The sequence below is a fragment of the Hyperoodon ampullatus genome (genome assembly GCF_949752795.1).
Source record: "Hyperoodon ampullatus genome assembly, chromosome: 3".
In the NCBI taxonomy this organism is placed as follows: domain Eukaryota; kingdom Metazoa; phylum Chordata; class Mammalia; order Artiodactyla; family Ziphiidae; genus Hyperoodon; species Hyperoodon ampullatus.
The window spans coordinates 35033712-35045759 of NC_136916.1; the positions used below are offsets into that span (position 1 = coordinate 35033712).

Sequence of the window (12048 nt, forward strand, 5' to 3'; positions counted from 1 at the left end):
AGACAAGACCAGGAAAGTCCATCCAAATACCTTGGAGACCAGCGAGCTAATTTTCCTGATTACACCAAAAACCCTGAAATGCCATTTAACACAAATCATGTAGATTTGATTACTAACATAATTAAATTTTGGTAATGCTTTCCTTGTGGGTTTTATGTGTATGTTTTTATTTTTCCCCAAGACAATAACAGAATGAGATTACAGCTCCTTGAGTTAAAGAAAAAAATCTTTGCTCTAAATGGAAACATATTTCTAGGAGGAGACAAGGAGCATACAGGTGTTTATAATTTGGGGAGAGACAATTAATTTTCCTCTTTAATTTTGTAGCAGTACAGAGCTAGCTAAAAGAGAAAGAAATAAGGCAGACTGCCTTCCTACATTATGAACAAATGTATTGAAATTCTGCCGGTGTACAGAAAGTGGAAGGATATTGGGAGACCCCCAAAAGGAGCCTAAAATGTTCCTTCTGTCCTTACAGCCAACGCTACCTATGGTGGACAGTCACACAGCCAGGTGCTTCCAATGTAGGTTCCAGCAGGACTGATTGTGTCCTTCCTTGGGCACCAGCTATGAGAAACATCTATTCTCCTCCCAAGAACTGAATCAACTGAACTAATAAGCTTAGTCCCATTATACATGTCCCTCCCAGAATGGAAAGCTTCTCTTTTAACTTAGGTGTCCAAATGAGAACGTCTCTGTGTGTGTGAGAGCTAGGGAATAAATTAAAAAGAAAGATATATTTGTTTTTCTGATGGGTAAGAATTAAAAATCCCCCCTATCTCTTGGCTTTTATTTTGGAGTCCATGAGAGACATGCAAACATGTTTCCAGCTCTTTGCCCAAAGTAAAGGGTGTTTTCTAAATCCAGTTTTCACCTATGTTCAAGCATAAAACAAATGCACATTCATTAAAACCACTGCATTCCAGGCCACTGAGTAAGATGCTGTGTGGTTACACATCTCTAATTACCACGCTAATTTTTTTTAACATCTTTATTGGAGTATAATTGCTTTACAATGTTGTGTTAGTTTCTGCTGGATAACAAAGTGAGTCAGCTATATGTACACATATATCCTCATATCCCCTCCCTCTTGCGTCTCCCTCCCTCCCACCCTCCCTATCCCACCCCTCTAGGTGGTCACAAAGCACAAAGCTGATCTCCCTGTGCTATGCGGCTGCTTCCCACTAGCTATCTATTTTACATTTGGTAGTACCACGCTAACTTTAAAGTCAGCTTCAAAAAAGCAAACGTGTCATTTCTAACTCTGAGCTCTAAATATTCATGAACAAAGTCTGTGCCTCACCTCCTCCACATGTCACAGTGCAGGGAAAGAAGTCAGTTTGTCTCCACTGATGACTGATTGGCTGGTAAAAGAAGAACTGGACCACGCTGTCCTTGGCCGCAGTGTACCTGGTCTGGACAGAGACAACTTTGATAACATATTCGCATGCAAGGAGCTAGTGCCTTTAACATCTTTCAACATCAGGTGAACACAAGTCACCTACGTAGACAAACACATCTATCACAATAAACTCTGGTACATGAAGATTCCCAGAATTTTAAGATGTGACAGCATTTCGATTAGATTTGTCATAGATGGGATCTCAGAAGATCTTTGACCAATCTCCTTGGAGTCATTTTTCCAGATAATTCTATGCCTGTGAATGAGTTCACAAAAATGTAGGTGTATTTTTAGTTTATTTATTTAAGTTTTATTTTTCTTCTCAATACATTTGATTTTAGTTTCCATGAGAACAGGAAATGAGACAGGAAATGTAATTTGGGTTTGCTTACAACATGGCACAAACTGCGATTCTTACATTTATAATAACAACATCTTTAAGCATCTTTAAGCAGATCCTTCTGAAAAATCCTTCTGAAAGCACAACTATAGAAACTCAAATGTACACAAATCCATGGTGTTTGCATAGAAGCCTTCCAGTATCTAATTAAAATAGAGGAGGGGAACCACTGAGAGTGAGCAAGCGGTTATAGACAGAGGTAAGTTTACTTTCAGGATATTTTACTCAGGCAGCAAGTCCTCTCCCTACTTTTTTTTTCCTTCCCTCGTGATTGAACAAATGAATGAATTGAGGAAAAGTCCCAGAACACAACACAAAGAGAAAAAGAGAGGGAAAACAAAGGTAAGCTGTGGGAGATAGATCCAGAAATGCCAGCATCACATGGAGTTCAAGAGAAAGAATAGAAAAAATAATGAAAAGGTGATATTTGATTACATCATTGTTGAGAATTTCCTAGACCTTACGAAAAACAGAAGTACTCAGTCTAAAAATATTCATAAAGTTCTGAGCAGACATTGTAAAGAATACAACAACAAGGGTAAAGAGAAATTCTGGAAGTTATCAGAAAGAAAAAAAATGATTCCCTACAAAGGAGTGAGAATCAGAATGACATCAGATTTCTCACGGGCAATAATGGATGCAAGAAAACAAAAGCATACCTTCAAAGTGATGAGGGAGAATAATTTTTAATCTAGAATTCTACAACCAAATTATTCATTGCTAATCAATTGTCAACTTATAAACAATCTATGATCAAATTATCAATCAGTAATCAGTGAAATAAAGTTTTTCTCAGACACAAAATGACAGAAACTTTACCACTCAGAAACTCTCACTAGGAAAAAAAAAAAAACTATGAAAGGATATACTGAAAAAGAAGTAATATAAATCCACAAGAAAGTAGTGAGATGTAAGAAGCAGTAATGATGAAATAAATCAGTAAAGCTTATTAGTAAATCTAAATAAGGGTTGACCGAAAAAGAAAACTTTGATGTATTTAATTATAAAACGGTAAAAAGAAACTATACAATTATAAAATGGTGAAAAATTCCAGACACAAGATGTGTGTGGAGGGAGGGAGGGGCAGGGTTACAGTGATGGGATGAGGATAGCACAGAAAAGACTTCTAAGTAGTTTTGCTTCTGGCTATGGAAGAACGGTTTGTTTCTGATGAATCCTCCCACTGAGAATAAGTAAAAGTGCTGCATAAAATACTTTTTAATGTATTTGAAGGCATCAGAAAACTACCATAGTAGTGAGGATGTGCAGGGCCAATATCACAGACACAAAGGAAGCCCAGACATGTGAGCATAACATTTGGTACCACCTTTAGTACCACCTTTCTGCTCAAGACATTTTCTATTTTACAAGTGGTGACTGAGCAGCTGAGAAACTGAGCAGGCCTGTCATCAGACTCAAGTGGCTGAGGCAGCAAAACCTGGAGCTCCAGGCCCGCCAAGGTGAGGAGTCTTGGTAAACAGCCCAGGCTCTCAGCTAGGACCCCAGAAAGCTGTATCCTAGGAATAAGAGTAGACTGGAAAGGACTTCCCTGGTGGCGCAGCAGTTAAGAATCTGCCTGCCAATGCAGGGGACATGGGTTCAAGCCCTGGTCTGGGAAGATCCCATTTGCCACGGAGCAACTAAGCCTGTATACCACAACTACTGAGCCTGTGCTCTAAAGCCCATGAGCCACAACTACTGAGCCCATGCACCACAACTACTGAAGGCCATGTGCTCTACGGCCCATGTGCAGCAACTACTGAGCCCACATGCTGCAACTACTGAAGCCTGCATGCCTAGAGCCTGTGCTCCACCACAAGATAAGCTACTGCAGTGAGAAGCCCGCACACTGCAACGAAGAGTAGCCCCCACTCACCACAACTAGAGAAAGGCCGTGTGCAGCAACGAAGACCCAACGCAGCCAAAAAAAAAAATACTGGAAATATTCCAGTTTTCAAAGGGAATGATGCCCAGATTCAAATTATTTCAGTCCCATGGATGAAGGTGATTAGCTGCTAACCTGTCTTCTAGAAGCAATAATTAATCCAGTCTCAAATGGTATCTATAATCTTTCCTCTACTATATGCAGCAAAACTTTAACCCTAGATATACAACAAAGATAAAATTTAACACCAACCAAAAAGGTGAGAAAATAGACATATAATCAGAAAAATAGGAAATCCAGATATGGGCATTAACTGATAGAAACTTAAAAATGTAAGTATACCACTACCATTTCCTGTAACTCTGGCCTTGGCTTCATGTCTTGTTTCCCGGCTTGAGGGCCTAGCAACACCTCATTCTATTCCCATGGTCAAAAAACATGTGTTAGCACATAGCTTTCGCCTCAGGCTCTGTTTTTAAGAACACTTAGACAAAGATACTGTGACTAAATGACAAGATGGAGAATTTCACCAGAAACAAAGAAACTGTAACAAAAATAAAATGTGATTGTACAAATAAAAAGCAAAATAATTTAAATAATTCTCTCAATGAGTAGACTTAGTAGACTAGACTGGGGTTCAGCAAATATTATCTTAAAGAACCGGATAGTAAAAGTGAGTTTTCAGGCCATGTTATCTCAGTTGCAATTATTCAACTTTGCTGGTGTAATGCAAAAGCAGCCACAAGTAATATATAAATAAATGGGGGTAGCTGTGAACTTCATTTACAAAGACAGTTGGTCAGCTTGCTGGTCATAATCTGCTGACTTTTGGATTATATACACCTATTCAGAGAATTAGCAAACTGACAGATAAAAAGAAAATGGAAATTAGACATTTGAGATAAAGGTATAATTGTAGTCCCAGAAAAAGAGAATAAGATAGAAGCTATATCTGAAGAGGTAATAAATGAGAAAATCTTCCAAAACTGATGATGGATATCAAGCTACAGATTCATGAAGCACCAGGAACCTCAAGCAGAAGAAAGTTATTAATTATATCAGAAGAAAGTTATTAATTATAAAGTTATCAATTATATCAAATTGATGAAAATCAAAAACAAAGAGAAAACACTTGAAAGCAGGCAAAGAAAAAAGACACATTACCTTCTAAGGAACAAAAATAAGACTGACAGCTGAATTCTCAACAGAATAAATGGAAGCCAGAAGACAATGAGACAATATCTTCAAAGTGCTGAAAGAAAATAGTTTCACAATGATAAAGAGGTCAAGTCATTAGAAGAGGTAATGATTCTAAATGTGAGTGTACCTAACCACCTAGCCTCAAAATATATAATTCAAAAATTGACAAGAAACAGAAAAAATATAGACAAATGCATAGTCATAGTGATAGTTTTACCAGGTCTCTTGTGGTAACTAACAGAATAAGCAGGCAAAAATCAGTAAGGTTATAATTTTGCATAAAACCATTAATAAATATGACCTAATTGACATATGTAGAACATTGTGTCCAACATCAGAAGACTACATATCATAGTCTTCCAAAATTTGCTACATTCTGAGCCACAAATTAAGTTTTAACAAATTTCAAAACATTAAAATAATATAACATTATTTGACTATAGTAGAATTAAGGTATAAAATGATGAGATTACTTAAAAATTCCCACATACTTGGATGCTACACTTCTAAATATTCTGTAAGTCACTATATCACTATATCATATATATCACTATGGAAATTACAATGCAACTTAACTGAATGATGAAGAAAAAGATTTCACATCAAACTTTGTGGAACAAAATCTAAAGCATACTTTGAGAGAAATTTATAGAGTTAAAAGCATATGTTATGGAAAAACTGGATGAAAATCACTGATCTAAACAGCCATCCCCAAAAGTTAGAAAAGGACTTCCCTGGTGGTGCAGTGGTTAAGAATCCACCTGCCAATGCAGGGGATTGGCATTGGCAATGCCAATGTTAGATCGCTGGTCCAGGCAGATTCCACATACCACAGAGCAACTAAGCCCATGCACCACAACTACTGAGTGTGCACTCTAGAGCCTGCAAGACACAACTACTGGGCCTCCCTGCCACAACTACTGAAGCATGTGCACCTAGAGCCCATGCTCCACAACAAGAGAAGCCACCGCAATGAGAAGCCCACGCACTGCAACGAAGAGTAGCCCCCACTCGCCGCAACTAGAGAAAGCCCGGGTGCAGCAATGAAGACCCCATGCAGCCAAAAATAAATTAATAAGTAAATAAATTTATATAAAAAAAGGTTAGAAGAATAACATATTGAATCTGGAGAAAGTAGAGAAATGGTAACAATAAAGATAAGAGCAAACATTAATGATATGAGAATGAAACTACTTTAAAGTGGTTTATAAAGCTAAAAGGTGTTTCTGTGAAAAGTCTCATAAAATTGATAGACCTCCAACATGACTGATTAAGGAAAAAAAAGAGTAGGGACAAATAATCAAAATTAGGAATGAGAAAGAAGACTCGCTACAGATTCTCCACACAATGAAGAAATAAGACAATACTATAAAAAAATCTATGCCAATAACTTTCAAAAAGCTAGTTGAAATAGACAAATTCTTTGAAACAAAACTGACACATAAGGGAATAAAACATCTGACTAGTCAAGTAATAGCAATCTCACACAAACTGTTACAGAAAATAAGAACAGAGGAAATACTTCTCAATTTGTTTTATAAACCTAGTGTAAAATTAATACCAAGACCCAAAAAAGACATTACAGGAAAAAAACAACCCCAAAAACAAAAACCTCTCCTGGAAACAAATACCGAAAAAGAATCATAAATAAAATAATTTAAAATCATTGGGAAAGGGAACAACAGAGGTTCAAGATGGCAGAGTAGAAGGACGTGTGCTAACTCCCTCTTGCGAGAGCATCAGAATCACAACTAACTGCTGAACAGTCATCGACAGGAAGACACTGGAACTCACCAAAAAAGATACCCCACATCCAAAGACAAAGGAGAAGAAACAGTGAGATGGTAGGAGGGGCACAATCACAATAAAATCAAATCCCATAACCACTGGGTGGGTGACTCACAAACTGGAGAACACTTATACCACAGAAGTCCACCCACTGGAGTGAAGGTTCTGAGCCCTACATCAGGCTTCCCAACCTGGGGGTCCAGCAATGGGAGGAGGAATTCCCAGAGAATCAGACTGTGAAGGCTAGTGGGATTTAAGTGCAGGACTTCGACAGGACTGGGGGAAACAGAGACTCCACTCCTGGAGGGCACACACAAAGTAGTGTACACATCAGGACCCAGGTAGAAGGAGCAGTGACCCCATAGGAAACTGAACCAAACCTACTTGCTGGTGTTGGAGGTTCTCCTGCAGAGGCAGGGTGTGGCTGTGGCTCACCTCAGAACAAGAACACTGGCAGCAGAAGTTCTGTGAAGTACTCCTTGGCATGAGCCCTCCCAGAGTCCACCATTAGTCACACCAAAGAGCTGTAGCCTCCAGTGCTGGGTCACCTCAGGCCAAACAACCAACAGGGAGGGAACCCAGCCCCACCCATCAGCAGACAAGTGGATTACAGTTTTACTGAGCTCTGCTCACCAGAGCAACACCCAGCTCTACCCACCACCAGTCCCTCCCATCAGGAAGGTTGCATAAGCCTCTTAGATAGCCTCATCCACCAGAGGGCAGAGAGCAGAAACAAGAACTACAAGCCTTCAGCCTGTAAACGAAAATCACATTCACAGAAAGGCAGACAAAATGAAAAGGCAGAGGACTACGTACCAGATGAAGGACCAAGATAAAATCCCAGAAAAACAACTAAATCAAGTGGAGATAGGCAACCTTCCAGAAAAAGAATTCAGAATAATGATAGTGAAGATGATCCAGGACCTCGGAAAAAGAATGGAGGCAAAGATCAAGAAGATGCAAGAAATATTTAACAAAGACCTAGAAGAATTAAAGAACAAACAAACAGAGATGAACAATACAATAACTGAAATGAAAAATACACTAGAAGGAATCAATAGCAGAATAACTGAGGCAGAAGAACGGATAAGTGACCTGGAAGACAGAATGGTGGAAATCACTGCCACAGAACAGAATAAAGAAAAAAGAATGAAAAGAAATGAAGACAGCCTAAGAGACTTCTGGGACAACATTAAATGTACCAACATTCACATTATAGGGGTCCCAGAAGGAGAAGAGAGAGAAAGGATCCTAGAAAATATTTGAAGAGATTACAGTCGAAAATTCCCTAATATGGGAAAGGAAATAGCCACCCAAATCCAAGAAGCATAGAGAGTCCCAGGCAGGACAAACCCAAGGAGAAACATGCCAAGACACATTGTAATCAAAATTGGCAAAAATTAAAGACAAAGAAAAATTATTAAAAGCAGCGAGGGAAAAATGACAAATAACATGCAAGGGAACTTGCATAAGGTTAACAGCTGATTTCTCAGCAGAAACTCAACAAGCCAGAAGGGAGTGGCATGATATATTAACGGAACGGAAGAACCTACAACCAAGATTACTCTATCCAGCAAGGATCTCATTCAGATTCGATGGAGAAATCAAAAAAGCTTTACAGACAAGCAAAAGCTAAGAGAATACAGAACCACCAAACCAGCTCTACAACAAATGCTAAAGGAACGTCTCTAAGTGGGAAACACAAGAGAAGAAAAGGATCTACAAAAAGAAACCCAAACCAATTAAGAAAATGGTAATAGGAACATACATATCAATAATTACCTTAAATGCGAATGAATTAAGTGCTCCAACCAAGAGACACAGGTTCGCTGCACGGATACATAAGAAAGACCCACATATACGTTGTCTACAAGAGACCCATGTCAGACCTACAGACACATACAGGCTGAAAGGAGGGGATGGAAAAAGGTATTCCCTGCAAATGGAAGTCAAAAGAAAGCTGGAGTAGCAATACTCATATCAGATAAAATAGACTTTAAAATAAAGAATCTTGGGCTTCCCTGGTGGCGCAGTGGTTGAGAGTCCGCCTGCCGATGCAGGGGACACGGGTTCGTGCCCCGGTCCAGGAAGATCTCACATGCCACGGAGCAGCTGGGCCTGTGAGCCATGGCTGCTGAGCCTGGGCGTCCGGAGCCTGTCCTCCACAACGGGAGAGGCCACAATGGTGAGAGGCCCGCGTACCGCAAAAAAATAAATAAATAAAAATAAAAAATAAAAATAAAGAATGCTACAAGAGACAAGGAAGGACATTACATAATGATCAAGGGATCAATCCAAGAAGAAGATATATTATAAAATTACAGTATAATTTAGATTATAAATTATACTTATATATAATTATATTATAAAAATATATTATAAAATTATAAATATATATGCACCCAACATAGGAGCACCTCAATACATAAGGCAAATGTTAACAGCTATAAAAGAGGAAATCAACAGTAACACAATAATAGTGGGGGGCTTTAACACCTCACTTACATCAATGGACAGATCATCCAGACAGAAAATTAATAAGGAAACAAAAGCTTTAAATGACACAATAGACCAGACAGATTTAATTGATATTTATAGGACATTCCATCCAAAAACAGCAGATTACACTTTCCTCTCAAGTGCACACAGAACATCCTCCAGTACAGATCACATCTTGGGTCACAAATCAAGCCTCAGTAAATTTAAGAAAACTGAAATCATATAAAGCATCTTTTCCGACCACAATGCTATGAGATTAGAAATCTATTACAGGGAAAAAAAAGTAAAGTAAAAAACACAAACACACGGAGGCTAAACAAAACATTACTAAATAACCAAGAGATCACTGAAGAAGTCAAAAAGGAAATCAAAAAATACCTAAAGACAAATGACAATGAGAACACAATGATCCAAAACCTATAGGATGCAGCAAAAGCGGTTCTAAGAGGGAAGTTTATAGCAATACAATCCTACCTTAAGAAAAAAGAAATATCTCAAATAAACAATCTAACCTTACACCTAAAGTAACTTGAGAAAGAAGGACAAACAAAACCCAAAGTTAGCAGAAGGAAAGAAATCAAAAAGATCAGAGCAGAAATAAATGAAATAGAAACAAAGAAAACAATAGCAAAGATCAATAAAACTAAAAGCTGATTCCTTGAGAAGATAAACAAAATTGATAAACCTTTAGCCAGACTCATCAATAAAAAGAGGGAGAGGACTAAAATCAATAAAATTAGAAATGAAAAAGAAGAAGTTACAACAGACACCACAGAAATACAAAGCATCATAAAAGACTACTATAAGCAACTCTATGCCAATTAAATGGACAACCTGGGAGAAATGGACAAATTCTTAGAAAGGTATAACCTTCCAAGACTGAACCAAGAAGAAATAGAAAATATGAACAGACCAATCACAAGTAATGAAATTGAAACTGTGATTAAAAATCTTCCAAAAAACAAAAGTCCAGGGCCAGAGGGCTTCACAGGTGTATTCTAATGAACATTTAGAGAAGAGCTAACACCCATCCCTCTCAAACTCTTTCAAAAAACTGCAGAGGAAGGAACACTCCCAAACTCATTCAACGAGGCCACCATCACCCTGATACCAAAACCAGACAGAGATACTACAAAAAAAGAAAATTACAGACGAATATCACTGATGAATATAGATGCAAAAATCCTCAACAAAATACTAGCAAACAGAATCCAACAACACATTAAAAGGATCATACATCATGATCAAGTGGGATTTATCCCAGGGATGCAAGGATTCTTCAATATATGCAAAACAATCAATGTGATACACCATATTAACAAATTGAAAAATAAAAACCATATGATCATCTCAACAGATGCAGAAAAAGCTTTTGACAAAAAGTTTTGACAAAACACCCATTTATGATAAAAACTCTCCAGAAAGTGGGCATAGAGGGAACTTACCTACCTCAACATAATAAAGGCCATATATGACAAACCCAGAGCAAACATCATTCTCAATGGTGAAAAACTGAAAGCATTTCCGCTAGACCAGGAACAAGACAAGGATGTCCACTCTCGCCACTCTTATGCAACATAGCTTTGGAAGTCCTAGCCACAGCAATCAGAGAAGAAAAAGAAATAAAAGAAATACAAATTAGAAAAGAAGAAGTAAAACAGTCACTGTTTGCAGATGATATGCTACTATACATAGAGAATCCTAAAGATGCCACCAGAAAACTACTAGAGCTAATCAATGAATTTGGTAAAGTTTCAGGATACAAAATTAATGCACAGAAATCTCTTGCATTCCTATACACTAACAAAGAAAGATCAGAAAGAGAAATGAAGGAAACAATCCCATTCGCCATTGCAACAAAAAGAATAAAATACCTAGGAATAAACCTACCTAAGGAGGTAAAAGACCTGTATTCAGAAAACTATAAGACACTGATGAAAGAAATCAAAGATGACACAAAAACAGATGGAGAGATATAACATGTTCTTGGATTGGAAGAATCAATATTGTGAAAATGACTACACTACCCAAAGCAATCTAAAGGTTCAATGCAATCCCTATCCAATTACCCATGGCATTTTTCACAGAACCAGAACAAAAAATCTTAAAATTTGTATGGAGACACAAAAGACCCCGAATAGCCAAAGCAATCTTGAGGGGAGAAAACAGAGCTGGAGGAATCAGGCTGCCTGACTTCAGACTATACTACAAAGTGACACTCATCAAAACAATATGGTACTGGCACAAAAACAGAAATATAGATTAATGGAACAGGGTAGAAAGCCCAGAGATAAACCCACCCACCTATGGTCAACTAATCTATAACAAAAGAGGCAAGGATATACAGTGGAGAAAAGACAGTCTCTTCAATAGGTGGTGCTGGAAAAACTGGACTGCTATTTGTAAAAGAATGTAATTAGAACGCTCCCTAACACTATACACAAAAATAAACTCAAAATAGATTAGAGGCCTAAATGTAAGACCGGACACTATAAAACTCTTAGAGGAAAACATAGGAAGAACACTCTTTGACATAAATCACAGCAAGATCTTTTTTGACCCACCTCCTAGAGTAATGGAAATAAAAGCAAAAATAAACAAATGGGACCTAATGAAACTTCAAAGCTTTTGCACAGTAATGGAAACCATAAACAAGACGAAAAGACAACCCTTAGCATGGGAGAATATATTTGCAAACAAATCAACGGACAAAGGATTAATCTCCAAAATATATACAGCTCATGTAGCTCAATATTAAAAAAACAAACAACCCAATCCAAAAATGGGCAGAAGACCTAAATAGACATTTCTCCAAAGAAGACATACAGATGGCCAAGAGGCACATGAAAAGATGCTCAACATCACTAATTATTT

The 12048-nt window shown here is 37.8% G+C and overlaps 1 protein-coding gene across 1 annotated transcript in view; it reads right to left on the reverse strand.

Moving 5' to 3' along the window:
• The window catches only part of ADAMTSL3 (ADAMTS like 3), a gene marked incomplete at its 5' end in the record, with an annotated part of 559659 nt that overhangs the window by 168977 nt on the left and 378634 nt on the right, over window positions 1-12048 (reverse strand). Inside the window, 1 exon segment of the mRNA XM_079701202.1 lies at window positions 1304-1415. Within this exon segment, the coding sequence (XP_079557328.1) occupies window positions 1304-1415 (112 nt within the window).